A 23,591-nucleotide genomic window follows, 5' to 3' on the forward strand; every position below is an offset into this window, starting at 1 on the left:
AATACATAAATTACAAATATACAAATTTGTATATAATAATATTACAAATTTGTAATATATAAATTACATTAATTAAATTAATATACAAATTAATTTTGTATCCTGGAATTTTACCAAATTCACTGATGAACCTAACAGTTTTCTGGTAGCATCTTCAGGATTTTCTATGTATAGTTTCATGTCATCTGAGAACAGTGAATTTCACTTCTTCCTTTTCAATTTGAATTCGTTTTGTTTCTTTCTCTTCTCTGAGTGCTATGGATAGGACTTCCAAAATCATGCTGAATAAAAGTGGCAAGAGGGGGCATCCTTGCCTTGTTCCTGATTTTAGAGGAATGCTTTCAGTTTTTCATGTTGAGTATGGTATTAGCTGTGGGTCCATCATATATGGCCTTTATTATTTTGAGGTGTGTTTCCTCTATGCCCACTTTTTGGAAAGTTTTTCAAATCATAAATGGCTACTGAATTTTGTCAAAGGCTTTTTCTTTATCTATTGAGATGACCGTATCATTTTCATTCTTCAACTTGTTAATGTGGTATATCACATTGAAACGGAAAAATCCTTGCATCCCTAGGATAAATTCCACTTGATCATGATGTATGACCATGATGTATTGTTGGATTTGGTTTACTAATATTTTGTTGAGGATTTTTTTGCATCTATGTTTATCAGTGATATTAGCCTATAATTTTCTTTTTTAGTGACACCTTTGTCTGGTTTTGGTATCAGGGTGATGGGGGTCTCAGAGGATGAGTTTGGAAGTATTCCCTCCTCTGCAATTTTTTGGACTAATTTGAGAAAGATAATTGCTAATTCTTCACTAAATGTTTGGCAGAATTCACCTCTGAAGCTATCTGGTCCTGGACTTTTGTTTGTTGGGAGTTTTAAAATTACTAATTCAATTTCATTACTGGTAATTGTTCTATTCATATTTTCTATTTCTTCCTAGTTCATTCTTGGGAGACTGTACCTTTCTAAGAATTTGTCCATTTCTTTTAGGTTGTTCACATTATTGGCATATAGTTGTTTGTAGTAGTCTCTTATAATCCTTTGTATTTCTGTGGTGTTGGCTATGCCTTTTCTTTTTTCATTTCTGACTATTGATTTGGACCCTCTCTCTTTTTTGATGAATCTGGCTAAAGGTTAATCAATTTTATCTTTTCAAAGAATCAGCTTTTTGTATCATTGATCTTTTCTATATCTTTTAGTTTCTATTTCATTTATTTCTGATGTTTATGATTTCTTTCCTTCTACTAACTTTGGGTTTTGTTTGTTCTTTCTCATTGCTTTAGGTGTAAGGGTAGGTTGTTTATTTGTGATTTTTGTTTCCTGAGGTAAGCTTATATCGTATAAACTTTCCTCTTAGAACTGCTTTTGCTGTGTCCCATAGGTTTAGGTCATTATTGTTTAGTTTTCATTTACCTCTTGGTATTTTTTTAATTTCCTCTTTGACTTTCTCAGTTAGCTGTTGGTTCTTTCATAGCATATTGCTTAGTCTCCCATGTGTTTGTGTTTCTTTACAGTTTTTTCTTGTAGTTGATTTCATTTCATTGTGTTGTGGTTAGAAAAATGCTTGATATGATTTCAGTTTTCTTAAATTTACTGAGGCTTGTTTTTGTGGCCTATCATGTAATCTATCCTGGCAAATGTGCCATGTACACTTGAAAGAATGTGTATTCTGCTACTTTTGGATGGAATGTTCTCTCTATATCAGTTAAGTCCATCTGGTCTAATGTCATTTAAGGCCTATGTTTCCCTATTGATTTTCTATCGGATCATCTGTCCATTGATGCAAGTTAAAGTCCCCCCCACTACTATTGTGTTACTGTTGATTTTTCCTTTTTTGTCCATTAATTTTTGCTTATATATTTAGGTGCTTCTATGTTGGGTTTAGATATATTTACAATTGTTATATCTTCTTGGATTCATCCCTTGATCATTATGTAGTATCCTTTTTTGTCTTATAACAGTCTTTATTTTAAAGTCTGTTTTGTTCCAGATTTCTTTGGATTTTCCTATGTATGGAAATCCTTTTCCCATCCCTTCACATTCAATCTGTGTGTGTCTCTAGATCTGAAGTGAGTCTCTTGTAGGCTACACATATATAGGCCTTGTTTTTATACCCATTCAGTCACTCTATGTCTTTTGGTTGAAGTATTTAGTCCATTTACATTGTTGACAGGGTGATTTTAGCAGAAACTAATGTCTGTGGCTGGGGACTTGTTATATAAGTGAACGTTGAAATGTCTCTTGTCAGTAATGATTGGGTAACAAAAGACATATAAATATGTCTCTGGTCAATAATGTATTAAAGTAATTATCAATGTGAAGAATCTTCCTGCCAAGCAGGAGACACAGGTTCAATTCCTGGGTCAGAAAGATCCCCTGGAGAAGGAAATGGCAAGCCATTCCAGCATTCTTGCCTCAGAAATCCCATGGATGATGGAGCCTGGCGGGGTACAGAGCATGGGGTTGCAAAAGAGCTGGACATGACTTAGTAACTAAACAAACAAACAAAAACAATCTTATTGTCATTTAAAATATTATTTTGGTCTTGTTTTGCAGGTATTTTTTCCCTTTCTTCTTCTTTTGTTCTTTTCTCTTGTGATCTGATGACTAATAAGTTTTACATTAGCATTAAAAAGAAAACAAAATATTAACTTCCTATATCAAACTGTAACTACCCCCTAAAGGAATATCAGTCTGGATCATGGTGGCCCTCTAGTGACTGTTCAAGGTTATGAGCACAGAAGGGCTACATTCCTGTCACTTTGAGGCAATGGGATGTGATGACTTTGTCCCTTAGTCATATTGCTAAGGAGCTCTTTGTTTAGTACTACCAGCCTTATTCATGGTGTCCACTATTTCCAAAAATGAATCATGGTGAAATTTCTGAAATAATTTACAGTAATCTAGCTTTTCCCTTATTTGCTTAGAACTGACCTTAAGCATCAGTAAAGAAAAATAGCATCACACCCATATATTTTAAAAAGTAATATCTACTTCTCAAAAACAGAAAAGCCAGATGCCTAGAGATACCATTAAAATTTTTTATTTCACAAATCAGTGAAAAATTCTGATATTTGGATAAAATTTTATTAAAAGTGATCACCAATAACCTTGAAAATAGACCTGGAAAAGCTATCTGGCCATTTTGCTGTTGCCAAGATATTAAGCACATTATTCTTTAGCCCAAAAGTTCTCAAATGGAAAGGGAAGGAACATAAAATATGAAAGTGGCATGAGAAATGGAAGGCCAGAGATCTACAGTTTATGCACTCACTTCTACCATCAAACTTTGATACACTACAAAATGAGCCTTCTAAGTAGCAACACTGGACACGTATGGTAAATCTCCTACATATGAACCTTCAAGTTGTGAACTTTCAAAGATGTGAACATGCATTTCATCAATGTCAGGCATGAGTGAAATTGCCCTCCATCTCCTACTGCTGACAATCCTTCAGCTCTACCATCTCCCACCTCCTCTCCTATCTCCATTCAGTAACTCTTCTTACCTGTTCACTCACTGCCAGCCCCTGTATGCCAGCTGCTGTACTTACTACTGTACTTTCCAAGGTACTGGACTGTAAGACTAAAAATGTTTGCTTTATTTTTTGAGTTTGCTTTTTACGTATTATTTATGTGAAAATATTATAAACCTATTACAATATAGTATTACAGAGCAGGTTGTATTAGTTGGGTACCTAGGCAAACTTTGTCAGACTTCTGAACTCTGTGAATGTGCTCTTGGAATGGAACTCATTTGTATATAGGAGATTTATTGTATATGTACACACATGTATACACAAATATAATCTTTCAGTTTTCATTGCTAGATCTCAAGTTATAGCAGGGCCAATATTTCACTTCATTTGATTAAAAACAGAGCTAAATTCTCACTTCTGGAAAGCCTCTGTGACTCCTTTAGTACATTAACTCATAAACATCTACTCTCTACATTTCTGTTTGTTTCGAAAGTTTCCCTTTCCTTAAACATAGCTTGCATAATACATACTGAGCTGCTAAACATTTACAGATTGTTCCAAGAATCTTAACATCATACACCACAACATCACGTGTGGTAGTTCCACTGGCTTCCCTGAAACACCTCTTACAAAGGGCACTTCTAAGAAATAAGACATAATAGGGATGAAGTAAGGGTGAGCATACATAAAACCAAGTCATAATAACATCTTACAGAAATCACTTTGCCCTCTCTGAAACATTTTAAAATACTTTAATCGTTATGTGTTTCATGTTTCAGAAATTTACAGAGAGTAGAAAATATAAATTAGTGCCCCAAATATATTCTTTTCATTCACCTCTAAGGAAATGTACTTTCAACTTTGATCCAGAATTCAAACAAAAAGTTAAAAAGGTGTTAACATACCTGTCATAGCCCAGAGGTTGAGGAGAATGAAGATTAAATTTAGGACTGCTTCTAGAAATTGTATTCCCTGGTGAGATATTATTTATGCGCTGTAATACATAAAATACAGAAGTAATATTTTGTCATTCCATTTAAACATTTTATATACATTTTAAAAACCTGTAGTACACTAATTTACTAATGTAATTGAGAGTTTGGTATCCTACATGAGAAAATGTAAGCACAGATAGCAAGGGAAAAAGTGCAACAAATGCCCAAAGGACTCTGTCTCTTCATTATGTCTGAAGTCCAAATCCTGCCATATAGGCCCTCAAGGGGCATCCTGGCTCCCAGATTTGCCAGGACCCTGCAGTACCAGCTTTGGATTAGTCTCTTCTCAAATCATCATTTGACTTAGTGACTGACTCATCCACACCCAAAGCTGTGGCACTGGAACCCCAACCTTGAAGCTGCCCTCCAAAAGTCAGGGAAGAGGCTTTCTGGCTTTCTGGTTTGGAAAAGGTCCTCAAAATTCTAAATAGGCCTTAGCTTGTTTCTGTAGGAGGGTTTAAAAGCCCAAAGTCTCCACTCTGGTATCTCATAATCACAAAGAACAACCAAAGAGTCTACATAAACTCCTCGGCCAGAAGCACTCTCCCTCTTCTCTCTACAGGGAAATAGTTATTTCTACCTCCATGAGACATCTTACTTTTTATATTAGTGGTATCTGTGCACATCTTAATTCCCTGCATGTGTGCAAAGTTGCTTCAGTCGTGTCCGACTCTAGGCAAGAATACTGGAGTGGGTTGCCATTTCCTCCTCCACGGGATCTTCCTGACTCAGTGATCGAACCCATGTCTCTTATGTCTCCTGCACTGGTAGGAGGGTTCTTTGCACTAACACTACCTGGGAAGCCCCCTTAAGTCCTTACCACACTAGAAACTTTTCCAGGATCCAGGCCACACCTTTTATATCTTTCTCTGGTTTTCTGGAACATTGGACAAAGCGTTGGCAAACATCTACACATTATTCAGAGGAGTGGCATATTTTTTAACTTGGGAAAATGTTGCCTCCTTTTATGATATGAAATTGTTTTCTCATTCTTATAAGTTCTAAGAAAATACACGGTTTTTTAATCAAAATACTCTACCACAAGAAAGAAGAAAATGCGTTATAAAATTCTGTGGCATACCAAGGATCTGCTGAACTTGCTGTAGCTGTTTTCAAGGGCACTCCTTAGGCCGTCGTTACTGTCATGCAGTTTCCTGTTAGCTGTTCTACAGAGTAAATACATACAATACATAAGCAGATAAGGAAAGTATTAATGGGATCAATGTCACCACTTTCTTTTCAGGCTGTGATGTTCAGAGCATGGACCTATTACCTCTTGTAACTTTCTACCACTTCCCTTCAAATCTAAACTGAGATGTTAATTCATTACTAGAAGTGCAACTTAACAATGTGTCAACTCTCTTTAAAGGTCTCCAGGCATTTTAGGAGTGAGTCAGTCATGCTGTGGAAACTGCTTCTCCTTCAGGGAGCTCCACTGTTAAAGACAGGTTTGGTGCAGGCCTTTCTGTTCCCTAAAGGCCTGAAGCCAGCCCGCCCCACTTACTCTCTCTCCCCTCCATGCTGGGGGATAGATCTGCTGTGTTCTGTCACACTTCTTTCTCCTGGCTCCTCCTACTTGTGGCCTGGTTCTGTACTGCCAGGCATGTTATATACCAGTTAAAAACTCCAGTGTTACAGCTACATGCAAAAAAATGAAATTAGAACACCTCCTAATACCATACACAAAGAGAAACTTGAAATGGATTAAAGACCTAAATGTAAGACCAGAAACTATAAAACTCTTAGAGGAAAACATAGGCAGAACGCTTGATGACATAAATCAAAGCAAGATCCTCTGTGACCCACTTCCTAGAATAATGGAAATAAAACAAAAGTAAGTAAGTGGGACATAATTAAACTTAAAAGCTTTTGCACAGCAAAGGAAACTATAAATAAGGTGAAAAGACAACCCTCAGAATGGGAGAAAATTCCCTTTTTCTCCCAAAGGAAACAACTGACAAAGGATTAATTTCCAAAATATATAAGCAGCTCATACAACTCAATACCAGAAAAACAAACAACCCAATCAAAAAGTGGGAAAAAGACCTAAACAGACATTTCTCCAAAAAAAACAACCATACAGATGGCTAACAAACACATGAAAAGATGCTCAATACTGCTCATTTTTTGAGAAATGCAAATCAAAACTACAATGAGATATCACCTCACACTGGTCAGAATGGCCATCATCAAAAAGTCTACAAACAATAAATGCTGGAGAGGGTGTGGAAAAAAAGGGAACCCTCTTGCACTGTTGGTGGGAATGTAAATTGATAAAGCCACTATGAAAGATGGTATGGTGATTTCTTGAAAAAACTAGGAATAAAACCACCATAAGACCCAGCAGGCCCACTCCCAGGTATATACCCTGAGGAAACCAAAACTGAAAAGGACACATGTATCCCATTGTTCATTGTAGCACTATTTACAATAGCTAGAACATAGAAGCAACCTAGATGTCCATCAGCAGATGAAGAAATTTTGGTACATATACACAATGGAATATTATTCAGCAATAAAAAAGAACACATTTGAACAGTTCTAATGAGGTGGATGAACCTAGAGCCTATTATACAGTGTGAAGTAAGTCAGAAAGAGAAAGTTAAATATCATATACTAATGCATATTTGTGGAATCTAGGAAGGTGGTACTGGAGAATTTATCTACAGGGCAGCAATGGAGAAAGACATAGAGAACAGACTTATGGACACGGGGAGAGGGCAGGAGAGAGTAATATGGAAACTTACATTACCATATGCAAAACAGATAGCCAATGGGAATTTGCTGTATGTCTCAGGGAACTCAAACAGGGTTCTGTAGCAACCTAGAGGGGTGGGATGGGGAGGGAGGTAGGAGGGAGATTCAAGAGGAAAGGGACATATGTATACCTTATGGCTGATTCATGTTGAGGTTAGACAGAAAACAACAAAATTCTGTAAAGCAATTATCCTTCAATTAAAAAATAAATTAGTTAAAAAAAGCTCCAATATTGACTCAGGGTTCAAACCCCAACTCAGGCACTTACTTTCCATATATCTTACAGAAGCCATTTAAATAGCCAGAGCCTCAGCAACCTCTAAAATCAAATAGTCTCTGCCTTAGAGACCAGCTACTCTTTCCCTGCTTCAGGTTTATTCATCCTTCAGAACTCAATTCAATTGTTTCTTCCTCTAAAAACACTTTCTGGACCTTCCTGGATAGGAGAATGCCCTTATGAGATACATGGTTCCCCGTGGCCCCCCTCTCTCCTTTGGCACGTTATATTTAGAAGTACTGATCAGGTTCCATCTTCTTCCCCTAGATTAGCCCATAAGGAGAGAGGCTAAGTGCCTCTCTGAGTGTCAGCTCCTGGCATACCTGAACCATAAAAGGTGCTAAATGAAAACCTGCTGAATAAATGAACAGATGAATTAACAGGATTTTTACAACATATCAACTCTATCAGTGCCACAGGTGAAGCTTAATAAGCATTTGTAATGGTGAAAAAATCATCAAGCCTGACTTGACATTATCTGGGGGAAGTAAAACCAGAAGAAAATATTGCCTGGGAGAAAAGAGAGAAAGGGTGTCAGGGAAGAGGGAAGTGTTGTCAGTGAGGTCCTCAGAGAATGGATTCTGCAGCTTAGTTGCAGAGCTGACACAGCAGGTGCAATATTTCCAAGAGGTTTGAAAAAAAGAAAAATATACTGCTAACCAGGCACAATAAACTGAGTGAGAATGATCGTGTATGCCTAGTGATGTGACATGCACTATGCGGGATGCTTGAAACCTCTCAGTGTGCCAAGCTGCACAGAAAGCTGATGAGTTCAGGGCTGTTGTTCTTTACAGTATAATCAATGTATTATAAAGATACAATGGACATACCAACCTGATTTAAGAGGACTTTAGAGAATTATAATCTTGTTCCTAAATTGGAGGAGTTTATGTAGGATTAGCAGCATCAGAAAGCTAAACTAATGTGCTAAAGTCACCATATCAAGAAGGAACATGTGTGGGTCTTCGAACCCAGCCCCTGATATATGGCAACTCGTGTTATATGTGGCATGTGTTTTACTAACAAAATATAAGTTAAATGTAAGTGTGATGAGAAATATGAGAACTTACTGGAGTATTTCAATTTGCCTCTCAAGACTATTTCGATCTTCTGTGTATTCTCGGATTATTTCCAGATCCCTGTAAAATTACATTTTATGTTTGAATGAGCATTAGGTGTTCAGTCCTGCCTTACCTATACCTACTCTCCCAGACTCCTTTCCACCTCTTCCAAAGTCCTGTGTCCTTGACCATGGTTTCTATCTCTCCATGCTCCTGCTCAGATTCTCTCAGCCCATTAGCAGCCTCTTCTCCCCTGTGAGCCACAAGCATACCCACACCTCTGCTTCCTCCTGCAAGGCTCTGCTTCCTCCTGCAAGGCTCTGCTTCCTCCATTCCCCTCTGCAGCATCCACAGCTCCTCCACCCCAGCCCACTGCCCTGGGCTCTGTTCCTTACTGGGACTGAACCCCTGGCCTTCTACTAAGCCTGTTCTCCACAGGCGCTCACATTACCCATTCAGCCCAACCCACTCTCTCACCTCTGCTTATTCTGCTTTTTCCAAGCCTTACTGCTACTGCTGCTAAGTCGCTTCAATCGTGTCCGACTCTGTGCAACCCCAGAGACGGCAGCCTACCAGGCTCCTCTGTCCCTGGGATTCTCCAGGCAAGAACACTGGAGTGGGTTGCCATTTCCTTCTCCAATGCATGAGAGTGAAAAGTGAAAGTGAAGTTGCTCAGTTGTGTCCAACTCTTCGTGACCCCATGGACTGCAGTGCACAAGGCTCCTTCATCCATGGGATTTTCCAGGTAAGAGTACTGGAGTGGGGTACCATCAAGCCTTATGCAACCCCAGTCCCAGCTATATTAATATTCCTTTCTCATCTCTGTGCTCCCAGCCCTGCTGGCCCTCCCCTCCCCACCCTAAGCCACAAAGAGATCCACAGAACCAGGCTTTCTCTGTTCACTATAAACTCATGCTCAACAAGTCCTCTGTTGCTTTATTATGAAGCGGTCCTGGCCGTCTCCTTAAAATGTCCATTTAGAACATCAGCCACTTCCCTCCAGCCCCTATCCCACCCCAGCCCCATTTCTAAGCCGACAACCCCCATCACTATCTTCCCCAGACCCTCAGGCTGTCAAATTTTGTCCATAATAACTAACTTGCCCATTTGTACTCTTAATAAGGCTACAAGTTTCCCAATTGTCTCTAGGAATTTAAGTTCCTTAGCCAAAGATTCTGGGACCTTACATTACAGCCTTAAACTGGTTTTAAAACTTTTTAATTTTTTAAAACTTTTGCCTTTCCATTCAAAATATCTTTTCTGTCCACGGGCCTGACCACTGTTCCCCAAACTAATCATATCCCTCCTTATGTCCTTGCCTCTGCTTTGGATTTTGCCATACATGGAATGTCTCTGAGACTCTCTTTCCATCCGTAAAATGGGGATAAGGAAAGTTCCTATTGCATAGGAAACTGTGACTGAGTTAATGCTGCTGCTGCTGCTGCTAAGTCGCTTCAGTCATGTCCAACTCTGTGAGACCCCATAGATGGCAGCCCACCAGGCTCCCCCGTCCCTGGGATTCTCCAGGCAAGAACACTGGGGTGGGTTGCCATTTCCTTCTCCAATGCATGAAAGTGAAAAGTGAAAGTGAAGTTGCTCAGTCGTGTCCAACTCTTAGCAACCCCATGGACTGCAGCCCACCAGGCTCCTCCGTCCATGGGACTTTCCAGGCAAGAGTACTGGAGTGGGGTGCCATTGCCTTCTCCGAGTTAATGCTAATGAAGTACTAAAGACAGTGTCAGGCAGTTGTCAGTGTCAGGCAGTTGTCAGTGGGACCCTTGTTGACAGGCTAACTCAAGCGTCTCTTCTTTAATAAAGTCTCCACCTTTCTGAACTATAAAGAACACTTTGTCTACCATCTCATGGCAATAAACCCAACGTGTGACACTGCTGGTGGTACTTTTTCTGACATTGTTGAGTTCTTGTGCTGTTTAACTCCTCAACCTTTTAGCTTTTAAGCTTCCCAACTAAATCTGAAGTTCTCAAAGAGCAGAGGCCACATCTTTTCTATTTTTAAAATGTACTCCACACTCATAACTCCTTATCTAGCTCAGGGGCCTGTATATAGTAAGCACTTAATAAATGTATGACTGCTTTTCACTGTGCGTGTGCATGCTCAGTCATGTCCGATTCTTTGCAACCTCACAGACTGTAGCTAACCAGGCCCCTCTATCCAGGGAATTTCCCAGACAAGAATACTGAAGTGGGTTGCCATTTCCTACTTCAGGGGATCTTCCGGACCCAGGGACCAAACTCGTATCTCCTGCATTGGCAGGTGGATTTTTTTATCACTGAGCCACCTGGGGAAGCTTTCCATTACAGGATCTTAATTCTGAATAAGGTTGGGGAAACAACAAACAAAACACAAGATATTTTTCTCAAGTGTACATGTACTAGGGGATACATGCATACAGTCATGCATATAGATGCATGTTCATATTTATAATACTCCTATATAAATATCTATGTGTATCCTCTTTATGTATAATTACATGCCTTTGTGTGTACATATGTGTATTAGATCCTATATTATTAACACCATATTGCAAAACTAAAGCATAGTAAAAATAAAATGACTTCCTATGTTGCAGGGCTGGAATTTCTACCTTCAAAGCACCTCAGTTAGCACTGCCTCTTGATACTTTAGGTATATTCTTCTGCTCCCATTTAATTCAAACATGTCTAAGCCCTGCACTGTTCTGAGCAGTCAATAATTTAATTAATCAGTTTGTTTTTTAAAAAAATTAAAAACTAGATCTGACACTAAACATAAAATCTTTAGAAAGCAAAGAAAATATTAGCAAAGTTAATAAATAACCCCTTATTACTATGTAGCTAAGCTTCATTCACATGGATGTTACCCTAATAAACATTCCATTCAAACTACAAAGTAAAATGTGAAGTTTCATACCTTTCAGAATTCAGACTCTGATCAGCATAATCACTTTTCAAAGAATCTAATTCACTCTGAAGAAAGGCTATGTTTGTCTGTGCTTCTAAAAGATCTTTCTTAACTTTCTGATTTTCCTAGAGGAAAGGAACAGTGCAGGTCATTAGACTCAGAGTTTCTTCCACCGGGAGACGTGAAGTCAAGTACAGTGTAACTTTCCCACATGTCACTCTCACCCCTCCACAGTCTTCAAACCTTGGTGTTCAAATAACTAATTATCAAGTCAAGGTAATTTTAAATTTTAATAAAGCATTAAAATGTCAAAACTAAATCCTCAAAGTTGTTGTTGTTCTTCTTCTTTTTAAATACTTGGGCATTTGGTGCAAAACTATAACAGTAAGAGTTTATCATGAGGATACTTTAACATGTTATTGGTAAAACAATGGAGACCAAACATTTAAACATCTGCTTTACTTAATGAGAGCTGTGGAATTACTGATAGTGTGTGGAATTGACAGTATCTATTACCAGGCAGACGGGCTACTTTTCATAATAAATCCTATCACCTAACATTGTTAAGTTTTACACTTAAAAATAAGCCTGTGCAGTTAGGAAATTTCTATATTTTTCTTAAAAACAAAAGAACAAAAAAAAATCACTGGAAGTTTCTGGTTAAATATGGTAGACTGGGCACATGAATTAGTCTTCTTTCCCTTTTGAGACCCTATTAACAAGAAATACCAAAGGCAATAAACTAATAAAGGATGGAAGAGGGGCCAGTCAACAGTCAAGTGATCTAAAAACATTGCTGGAAAAAGGAAACTGGATGGCAATGCACTGACAAAGGGAAGAAAGAAGGGGAAAATGAGGTCCAGATGATAGGTGTTGAAGGTTCTGCTGTAGAGCAGAGCGGAGACAATTAATTGGTCAGACAGAAGCCCAGAGAATGAGAAGAGGGCTGAAAACAGAGATTAAAATTGTATATTAAGTCATGCTGCCTCTCAAGCCCATACCTGCTCTTACTCTAGGAAAGAAGAGCAGAAAGCCAGAGCTGATTCCAAAGGCAACAAGTTATTTAAAAATAACTGAATGATTCCCCAAAGGAAAGCTAAGGCTTCTCTTTGTACATATCCGTGCCTCATGCATATGGTAACTGGGGTTTCATGTCTGACAGCCAGCTTTACATACAGAGCTTCAAGGAGACTGTCTTTCAGAAGAGAGGCCCTGAGGTAAACAGAGATATTTGCCTAGCTGCACAGGAATCATACATTGGCTACCTGAAATGGTCAGAAATTCCAAGGTGACATTTGGGTAGCAAATTTAAAAAGCAATCAATCCAATAAGAATTGAAATCTCCTGGACTCCAAAACTTCTCCAATATTTTCAGGAGAAGAAAAAACAAATTCCATGTACTGGAAAGAATAGATAGAAGTTGCAAGGTATCAGGGATATGAAGATGACAGAGTTTCTTTTTATAAGTAGCCAAAAACCCCACCAAGAGAGTCCAAGAGAAGTAAGCAACTCTTTAAAGTCATGATTCAAGCACAAAACCAACTAAGAGGTAGCAAAATCTGGAACTGGTAGTGCATAAATGGATCCTAACTGCAAACCTGGGGGACCTTCTCTTTTTGAGCGGCACAGGGATAATAAGTGGAGAGAAATAAATATAATTCTAGCTCATTCATGCTCACTTCTTGGGTCTGCAGGGGAGACTACTTAGATTTATAATAAAGGAAATATTCATGATTGGCTTTCAGTGTTTGAGTCAACCTGGAAACTAAAGAAAATGAAGATGATGAAACAGATATAGATATTATCAGTTCTGGCAACAGAAATTCTAGAGATATTGTCAGCAGAAGATGGAAAGGGACAGCAAGAGGAAGGATAGGGCAGTAAGACCTCATCTTACAAAGCTAGAGAAACAGATCTGAGTTGATGTTATATGAATGCAGGGGTTAACTAATAAATGTTTAAAGGCCACATAATCATTGCTCTGAGTAAAAAATAAATAAAAGCATTTACAATAGGTATTAGGTAATAGATTGAGGGAAAAGTCTGCCAAAATTGTAACACCTTTAGTCAGAAGTATTTCAAAGACTCTCTAACTGTAGTATTAATTTCTCTTTAAGTTTTTATTCCTGGAACACTGAAATCATAGCATGATTTTATTTAAGAAACAGTAGTCTAACAGGAAATACATTACCAAAAATGAAAAGGTAATTCTTACCATTGATAAGTCATAAATTTGTTTCTTTAATGCAGCCACATCTTGTTTCTGACTTATGTGTTTTGATTGTTCTTCTAGCTGAAAAAGCAAGTAAAAGTTGAGCATTTACAAACTCACTTTTAGTTGGTTCCATTAAGTTTAGGAATATATTCACATTCAGATATGGGAATTCTAAACATCTTCAATTTTGAACATTATACAACCATATAAGTCATTAAATGTAATCCATAAGAATTTGAAATTTTGCTTTAAATAATTAAAATCTTTGAAATGGGGGTTTATTTATTTTTGCCAGGTCCTACTTAAAAAAATTTATTTATTTTAATTGGAGGCTAATTACTTTACAATATTGTGGTAGTTTTTGCCATACATTGACATGAATCAGCCATGGGTGTACATGTGTCCCCCTGTTCTGAACCCCCTCCCACCTCCCTCCCCATCCCATCCCTCTGGGTTGTCCCAGTGCACTGGCTTTGAGTGCCCTGTTTCATGCATCAAACTTGGACTGGTCATCTATTTCACATTTGGTAATATACGTGTTTCAATGCTATTCTTTCAAATCATCACACACTCACCTTCTCCCAGAGTCCAAAACTCTGTTCTTTATATCTATGTCTCTTTTGCTGTCTTGCATATAGGGTCGTCATTACCATCTTTCTAAATTCCATATATATGCGATAATATACTGTATTGGTGTTTTTCTTTCTGATTTACTTTACTCTGTATAAGAGGCTCCAATTTCATCCACCTCATTAGAAATGACTCAAATCTGTTCTTTTAATAGCTGAGTCATTGTGTATATGTACCACAACTGTCTTATCCATTCATCTGCTGATAGACATCTAGGTTGCTTCCATGTCCTAGCTATTGTAAACAGTGTTGTGATGAACACTGGGGTACATGTGTCTCTTTCAACTCTGGTTTCTTTGGTGTGTATGCCCATCAGTGGGATTGCTGGGTCATATGGCAGTTCTATTTCCAGTTTTTAAAGGAATCTGCACACTGTTTTCCATAGTGGCTGTACTAGTTTGCATTCCCACCAACAGTGTAAGAGGGTTCCCTTTTCTCCACACCCTCTCCAGCATTCATTGTTTGTAGACTTTTGGATAGCAGCTATTCTGATCAGCGTGAGATGGTACCTCATTGTGGTTTTGATTTGCATTTCTCTGATAATGAGTGATGTTGAGCATCTTTTCATGTGTTTGTTAGCTAACTGTATGTCTTCTTTGCAGAAATGTCTGTTTAGTTCTTTGGCCCATTTTTTTGATTGGGTCGTTTATTTTTCTTGTATTGAGCTGCATGAGCTGCTTGTGTATTTTTGAGATTAATTCTCTGTCAGTTGCTTCGTTTGCTATTATTTTCTCCCATTCTGAAGGCTGTCATTTCATCTTGCTTATAGTTTCCTTTGTTGTGCAAAAGCTTTTAAGTTTAATTAGGTCCCATTTGTTTATTTTTGCTTTTATTTCCAATACTCTGGGAGGTGGGTTCTAGAGGATCCTGCTGTGATTTATGTCAGAGAGTGTTCTGCCTATTTTCCTCTAGGAGTTTTATAGTTTCTGGTCTTACATTTAGATCTTTAATCCATTTTGAGCTTATTTTTGTGTGTGGTATTAAAAACTGTTTTAGTTTCATTCTTTTACAAGTGGTTAACCAGTTTTCTCAGCAACACTTGTTAAAGAGATTGTCTTTTCTCCATTGTATATTCTTGCCTCTTTTGTCAAAAACAAAGGTGTCCATAGGTTTGTGCATTTATATCTGGGCTTTCTATTTTGTTCCACTGATCTATATTTCTGTCTTTGTGCCAGTACCATACTGTCTTGATGACTGTAGCTTTGTAGTAACTTTGAAGTCAGGCAGGTTGATTCCTCCAGTGCCATTCTTCTTTTTCAAGATTGCTTTGGCTATTTGAGGTTTTTTTGTGTTTAAATACAAATTGTGAAATTATTTGTTTTAGTTCTGTGAAAAATACCATTGGTAGCTTGATAGGGATTGCACTGAATATATAAATTGCTTTGGGTAGTATACTTATTTTCACTATATTGATTCTTCCAATCCATGAACATGGTATGTTTCTCCATCTATTTGTGTCCTCTTTGATTTCTATCATCAGTGTTTTATAGTTTTCTATATATAGGTCTTTTGTTTCTTTAGGTAGATATACTTCTAAGTATTTTATTCTTTTCATTGCAATGGTGAATGGAATTGTTCTCTTAATCTATTATGGGCAGTGTGGGGTCAATTCAGTTTAAGATAGTTCCTTGTTCCAGCTTGTACTTGTTCTCAAGGTCTATAGGCCCCCTCCAATGCATAGTCAATGTTAACTACAGGGTTTAATCTGTTGCACCTGTCACTTCCATAGCAGTTCCCTCTTTTCTGTTTATTTTGCAAGTCTCTTCAATGTCTAATTTCTGCCCTGACACAAGGGGGGAAAGGGGGTCACTTATTTAGGCTCACTTGTTCAGTTGTGCTGTGGGGAGGGAGGGACACTGCAAACAAATATTGCTGGTGTGTGTGGGGAGTGCCTGCAGTGTATGGACCACACTGGGTCTGCCACAGCTCAAGGTAGCATGTGCTTCCCAGGTCTATACTGCTCAGGCTCCAGGGTGCTCTGCAAGGGCATTGTCTGAAGTGGGCCCTACATTTCATATGTTTCCCAGGTCTAAGTCCGTCAGGTTCTCGTGTACTCTGCAAGGGCATAGACATGGATTGGTGTGCATTTTGCACCCTTCCCAGGTCCGAGCAATTCAGGTGACCAGGTGCTTGGCGAGAGCACTGTCCTGGGGGACTATGCATCTTAATCACCTCCCTGGTCCCAGCTACTCAGGGTGCTTTGCAAGAGCACCATCTCAGATGTGCCATGTGTCTCCTCTGGGGAGCTGATCTCAGGCTGCAACCCTCCTGGCAGATGTCAATCCTGTCCATCCAGGATCCCATGAAGACATGGTTAGCAACTAGAAGCATGCTCACAGTTTGGTGGAAGATGCTGTCTCTGGGGCTGAGATTGTAGCAGCCCCTTGCCTTTCGGCTCTGGCTGTCACATGCCTGCCTCCGGGAGGGTGGGGCGAAGGGGCTTGTGTGCAGTCAGCTAGCTCTCTTTTGGTATTCATTCAATCCATTGTTTTGTGAGTGGGCTAGGCTGAACATTAGAGCTTTTGCGGGAAAGTTCTCTTTGTTTTTTCTCTCTCTGGTGATCCCACAGTTTGGGTTGCTCACTTCACGTTAGCTTCTTCAGATTGCCCTCAGGCATTCAGACTCAGTCCTTACTTTAAGCACTGATGATACAGCCTGCATCTGTTTGCCCAGTGCCCCACTCACTGGTGGTGGATGCAGGTGTCTGGGCTACTTCTCCACTGGCAGTTGAGGTTAGGCTTTGAACAAGCTATTAAACCTGGAACTCAATGTCCTCAGTGGTAAAAGTGGGAAACTTATACTTTCCTCAGAAAAAGTTTGAGAATTCGATTTTCTTAAATAATGAAGAAGAGGTTAATAAGCTACACAGTCAATAAACATCAGTTATTATGGTTAGATGGGACAGTTTATTATTAATCCCATTTTACAGATGAGAAGCTAACCATCAGAATCATGAAGCCAATTGTCCTAGGTGTTACAGGAAGGAATTGGCACAGCCTCGATAAAGACTCAGGTCTCATCACTCCTGACTCTTACTGTTTAGTGCCTTTTTGGTCTTTATCATTATGTTGTATGAGGGCAAGAAATTCTTGTGTCTCCTCTTTTTTTATTAAAATATTTATTTATTTATTTTTGGATGTGTCAGGTCTTAGCTGTGCATGTGGGATCTTTGTTGTGGTGGGTAGGCTCCAGAGTGCTTGGACTCAGCAGTTGCAGCCTGCATGTTTAGTTGCCCCATGGCATGTGGGATCTTAGTTCCCTGACCAGGGACTGAACACGTGTCCCCTGCAATGGCAGACAGATTCTTAACCACTGGACCACCAGTGAAGTCCCTCTGTGTCTCCTCTTGCAAACTTTATCTTAGTATAATGATTTGGGATGACATGGAAATAAGTAAGGACAGGGACTAGGAGAATCTACGACTCTAGCATAAAGCAAAGGATTGGTCCATTCAAATTCTGTAATACAAGTATTGTATTGTGGTCTAATGACCTCTGGAAATCACATATAAGGTTGACATTGATAATACTTTTCCAAGAACAATGCTGGGGAGAATTCTTAATATGTCAGAGGTTTAAATTACAATAACCCACAAAATACATTTGTCACTTAATCTCATTCAGTATGAGCACTGAAAGGAGCATTAAAGGTTATTGTACGACCGATAAGAGAAGCAAAGTGATGTGCCCACATTCACGGTGCCACTTGCAGGGACGACTATTTTTTAAGTACCTGTTTTCATTTTAGCTAAGATATTTCTATTAGTTATGGAGACAATCCACATGCAGGAAGTGAATCCAATACTTTGCTGGAGAAAATGTATATCAGCAGGTGAGAGCCTATTTATTTTAAGCAAGACTTCCCAAACTGCATTCAGTGATGTCAACTTGGCAGCTTGAAATTGGTAATGGTGGAAATATTTATACTAAGGAAATTGGCAAATATCAGAAATCCTCCTTCTTTCCTCCCCTTTCCAGAGCCTGCTTTTTTTTTTTTTTCAGGCTGTGCCAGGTATGGCATGTGGGATCTTATCCCCATCAGGGATCTAACCCACAACCCCTGCAAGGGAAGCTCAGAGTACTAACCACTGGACCACAGGGGAATTCCTCCAGAGCCTGTTGTTAAACACCTACCAGCACACCACACAGTAAAATGGACCCTAATCTTTAGAAAACAAATAGAACAAAGGCCAAAACCAATCACACCTTTGCTTTCACTTCAATAGGTTCTCTCCCACCCTGTGCTCTGATCAGGGGTCCTCTAGATCTGGAACTTGCTACAGAGAAGAGAAATATTCATTTCATTTAATAAATATCCAGTGAATACATGTAACCTGTAGTAAGCTGGTGAAGGACTACATGACCAGGAAAGACTGTTGCTGCTGTCATGAGAAGATAGTCCACCAGACACATGAGACTCAAGGGCACTTGGTAAAGACATGGAAAGAAAACTGAGGTTTGATGGACAACTGTTCAAGGGATCAGAAATATCCATTAGATCTACGCAAAAGATATGCTGCCCTTAGAAAAAGAAATTGAGGCCTTTAAAAAAATTCTTGCCAAGGAGTCCAATTTGATTCTGATATCTGATCCATCCACAGCTTCAATATGATTCCCTATGTTTTTAGTTGCTAAAAATTTAGACACACTGAGATACTGAAGTTATCCCTCAGTCGAGCTGCCCTATACCTACCTTCTTGAGTTTCTTTATCGTCACCTGTAGGTCTCCCACTTCTGTTTCATATTGACGCCTGAGGTCACTCAGGGCTTCCTCAGCTTTGCGTTTTTCCTGGAAAAAAAAAACCACACACACAACAAAACCAATTTGTTGATTGAAATAGGCTCTTCAAAATACTATAGGTGAGAAACATTTTGTGTCAAACCAAGAGAGTTGGACTATAAAGAAAGCTGAGCACCAAAGAATTGATGCTTTTGAACTGTGGTGTTCGAGAAGACTCTTGAGAATCCCTTGGACTGCAAGGAGATCCAGCCAATCCATCCTAAAGGAAATCAGTCCTGAATGTTCATTGGAAGGACTGATGTTGAAGCTGAAACTCTAATACTTTGGCTGCCTGATGTGAAGAGCAGACTCATTGGAAAAGACCCTGATGCTGGGAAAGACTGAAGGCTGGAGGAGAAGGGGATGACAGAGGATGAGATGGTTGTATGGCATCACTGACTCAATGGACAAGAGTTTGAGTAAACTGCGGGCATTGGTGATGGACAGGGAGGCCTGGTGTGCTGCAGTCCATGGGGTTGCAAAGAGTCAGACACAACTGAGCAACTGAACTGAACTGAACTGAAGGCTGATCCCAAATCTTCTACACAGACATGGTGAGAAGGCATAAGGGAAGTAACCAAACTTAAGATGCCCAGCACTTCCAGAATGGAAACCTACAAGAGTGAAGGAACTGCAGAATCCTACAACCTATATATACACATTACCTGGGGTGACACCTCTAAGGCCACTACTTGATTGTGATAGAGGGCTGTAGCACATCAATTAACTAGCTAATTAAATACTGCTATGTTTAATGAAAAGCTCTGGCTCAGCCAAGGGCCCCATCACTTGCCTGAGTCCCATCATGTTATCAGGACTCAGGAAGACCTGGTGTGTTCACTGTTTTTTCAAGGCTTCCCTGGTGGCTCAGATGGTAAATAATCCACCTGCAATGCAGGAGATCCAGGTTCAATCCCTGGGTTGGGAAGATCCTCTGAAGGAGGGCATGGCTACCTACTCCAGTATTCTTGCCTGGAGAATCTCATGGATAGAGGAGCCTGGTGGGGTACAGTTCATGGGGGACACAAAAGAGCTGGATACAGCTGAGTGACTAACACTACAACTATATCTTCAGTTCAGTTCAGTCGCGCAGTCGTGTCCAACTCTTTGCGACCCCATGAATCACAGCACGCCAGGCCTCCCTGTCCATCACCAACTCCCAGAGTTCACTCAGACTCATGTCCATCGAGTCAGTGATGCCATCCAGCCATCTCATCCTCTGTCGTCCCCTTCTCCTCCTGCCCCCAATCCCTCCCAGCATCAGAGTCTTTTCCAATGAGTCAACTCTTTGCATCAGGTGACCAAAGTACTGGAGTTTCATCTTTAGCATCATTCCTTCCAAAGAAATCCCAGGGTTGATCTCCTTCAGAATGGACTGGTTGGATCTCCTTGCAGTCCAAGGGACTCTCTAGAGTCTTCTCCAACACCACAGTTCAAAAGCATCAATTCTTTGGTGCTCAGCCTTCTTCACAGTCCAACTCTCACATCCATACATGACCACAGGAAAAACCATAGCCTTGACTAGACGGACCTTAGTCGGCAAAGTAATGTCTCTACTTTTGAATATACTATCTAAGTTGGTCATAACTTTTCTTGCAAGGAGTAAGCGTCTTTTAATTTTATGGCTGCAGTCACCATCTGCAGTGATTTTGGAGCCCCAAAAAATAAAGTCTGACACTGTTTCCACTGTTTCCCTTATCTAAATACAAATCACACCAACTGCAAATTTCCATGCAAAGTGCTGCTTACAGGCTGGTACTTCTCATATGTATTGCCCCTGGTACAGAGAATGGCAAAAGGGCACCCTTGGAGGTCAGGGGCTATAGCTCTCATGAGCCTAAATAGCTATTAATTTTCTTTTTCTCTTAACATATTATGGAATTTTATATCCTGTGTTCTGTATTCCAGTAAAGTTTTAAGTTTATAGTGTAAAACTGAGTGTAATAAGACCTAAATAAACAGAGAATATATTAAGTATGTGGATCATTCATTATTATTAAGATGCCAGTTCTCCTCCAATTGATCTATAGATGCAATGAAGTCCAGCCGAACCCCAGCAGAGTTTTGTTTTGTTTTTTTAAACTGACAACCTGAGTCTTGGAGGAGGAAATGTCAACCCATTCCAGTATTCTTGCTTGGAGAATTCCATCGACAGAGGAGCCTGGAAGGCTACGGTCCGTGGGGTTGCAAAGAGTCGGACACAACTTAGCAACTAAACAAACAACAACCTGATTCTATGGAAATTGAGGACCTAAAATAGAAACTTTAAAAAAGAACAAAGTTGAAGAATTAATTTTACTTGATTTCAAGAGTTATTTATGAAGCAACAGTCATCAAGACAATGCAATACCAGCATTGTTGCCATTGTTGTTCAGTCGCCGAGTCGTGTCCAACTCTTTGTGACCCCATGGAACAGAATGGAAAGCCCAGAAATAAACTCAACACAGATAAAGAAAAATGATTTTGGACAAAGTGCAAAGGCAGTTCAACCGAGAACAGACAGTATTTTCAACAAATGGGCTGAAACAATTAGACATGCACATGCAAAAAAATACAAACTTTGATCCATGCCTTGCAAAATGGATCCTAAATATGAAACCTAAAACAATAAAACTCAGAAGAAACATGGGAGAAAAATCATTGCAACCTTGGGTTAGGCAAAGATTTCTCAAATATCAAAAGCAGGATACATGAAAGAAAAAACTGACAAACTGCACTGAAAAAAACCCAAAAAATGTCTACTCTTTTAGAGACACTGTTAGGAGAATGCAGAGATAAGTCACAGTCTGGGAGGAAATATTTACAGATAAGAATATATAAACAACTCCTAAAACTCAATAATAAGAAAACAACCAGGGACTTCCCTGGTTCCCAGCGGTTAGCACTTCATGCTTCCACTGTGAGGGGAACAGAGTTGATCCTTGGTTGGGGATTTAAGAACCCACACGTTTTGCCCTGTGGTGTGGCAAAAAAAAAAAAAAAAAAAGAAAGAAAGAAAGAAAAAAGAAGGCAACCAAACGGAGTTTTAAAAATGAACAAAAAATTCTGACAGATGCTTCACTGGAGAAGATACCAAACGGTTCTGACAAGGAGGGGCTGAGAGGCAGGCATGACACAGGGGCATGGAAACCAGCAGTATGCGAATGTAACCATTATCTTGACAGTGATGGCGGTTCCTCAGTATATATAAAAATCTCATCATATTCTACTCCTTGAATATATACAGTTTATTGCCTGCCCATTACACCTCCATAAAGCTGTTAGAGCATTTATTTTTTAAAAACTAATTGACACAATGGGCTAAACACTACCTGTGCAAGAGCAGTCAAGGTCAGGAGGAGGTGAATGTGGCTGCAGGACTATGGCAGGGCACTGGGGAGAAGGGAAGGCTTTCTCTGAGCTTTGCAAAATTTAGGAAAGTGGAAAGGAGTCATCAAGGCCAAGAAAACAGCTGGAGTGAAAGCACAGCAATAAGCCGTGGAGAGCCAGGCGAGACATGCTTAGTAGAGGTAAGTTACGGAAAGTCTTCAATCAGCCTAGACATGTTATTCCAGACAGACTAGGAGACTGGGACAGACTAACAAATAGGTGTCATCCCACGGTCAAATGTGCTCTGCTGGCAGCATGTGCTGAGGTTTTCAGAGACTGTGTCTGTGCAGTGACTCACTGGCTGCTTATGCCATTTCTGTGGGACACAGCAATGCTGCTGTGGATGCCACGTATGCACCACCCCTGTACCAGAGCCAAGGAAAGCGAGGAAGATGTTATAATGAACAAAACATGAAGTTATAACGGGTAGTCTGTGGTCAGGTATCCACTGTGTGCTAGTGTGTGCTTAGTCATGTCTGACTGTTTGCAACTCTATGGACTGTAGCCCACCAAGCTCCTCTGTCCACAGAATTTTCCAGACAGGAATACTGGAGCAGGTTGCCATTTCCTACTCCAGGGGAGTTCCCCACCCAGGGATCAAACCAGCATCTCTTCTGTCTCCTGTACTGGCAGGAGGATTCTTTACCACTGTGCCACCTGGGAAGCCTGGGTATCCATTACCAACAACCAATTTGGGAAATGCTTAGCTGGATGAGGCAGAGATTTATTGCAGAACAAAACATGTGCTTGATATGTGCAATGAATGAATGAATGCAGATTAAATGGCTGGAGAGGGGAAAGGCAGAAAAATTAGGATGTTATTGTTTTTAGACTAGAAAGATAAAGGGCTAACAAAAGAATGAGATAACCATTACATTAACCCTGGACCATGGACTCTGAGCCATTTACATGACATGATATCCAAACAGTTATTAAACACGTTATTAAGAGATAAGAGAACAAAGTGACCTGAAGGCATATATGTGGTAAAGCAAAGCAAGGTGAAGAATCTGAAAGGTTACAAGGTATGCAGAGCAATGGGAAGAGGAGAATGGTAACAGCCATGGTGCCCCTACCACGCCTCAGCACTAGGCTAGGCATGCATATAGACCATCAG

At 39.7% G+C, this 23,591-nt stretch overlaps 1 protein-coding gene across 1 annotated transcript in view; it reads right to left on the reverse strand.

Moving 5' to 3' along the window:
- The window catches only part of RASEF (RAS and EF-hand domain containing), an 83,602-nt gene that overhangs the window by 24,212 nt on the left and 35,799 nt on the right, over positions 1–23,591 (reverse strand). Inside the window, exons 4-9 of the mRNA XM_052645325.1 lie at positions 19,019–19,114; positions 13,697–13,774; positions 11,491–11,606; positions 8,589–8,657; positions 5,566–5,650; positions 4,395–4,483 (exon numbers count right to left, since the gene is read on the reverse strand). Of these exons, the coding sequence (XP_052501285.1) occupies positions 4,395–4,483; positions 5,566–5,650; positions 8,589–8,657; positions 11,491–11,606; positions 13,697–13,774; positions 19,019–19,114 (533 nt within the window). The remainder of the gene's footprint in view (positions 1–4,394; positions 4,484–5,565; positions 5,651–8,588; positions 8,658–11,490; positions 11,607–13,696; positions 13,775–19,018; positions 19,115–23,591) is intronic.

This window comes from Budorcas taxicolor, chromosome 8, assembly GCF_023091745.1.
Source record: "Budorcas taxicolor isolate Tak-1 chromosome 8, Takin1.1, whole genome shotgun sequence".
Taxonomy (NCBI): Eukaryota; Metazoa; Chordata; class Mammalia; order Artiodactyla; family Bovidae; genus Budorcas; species Budorcas taxicolor.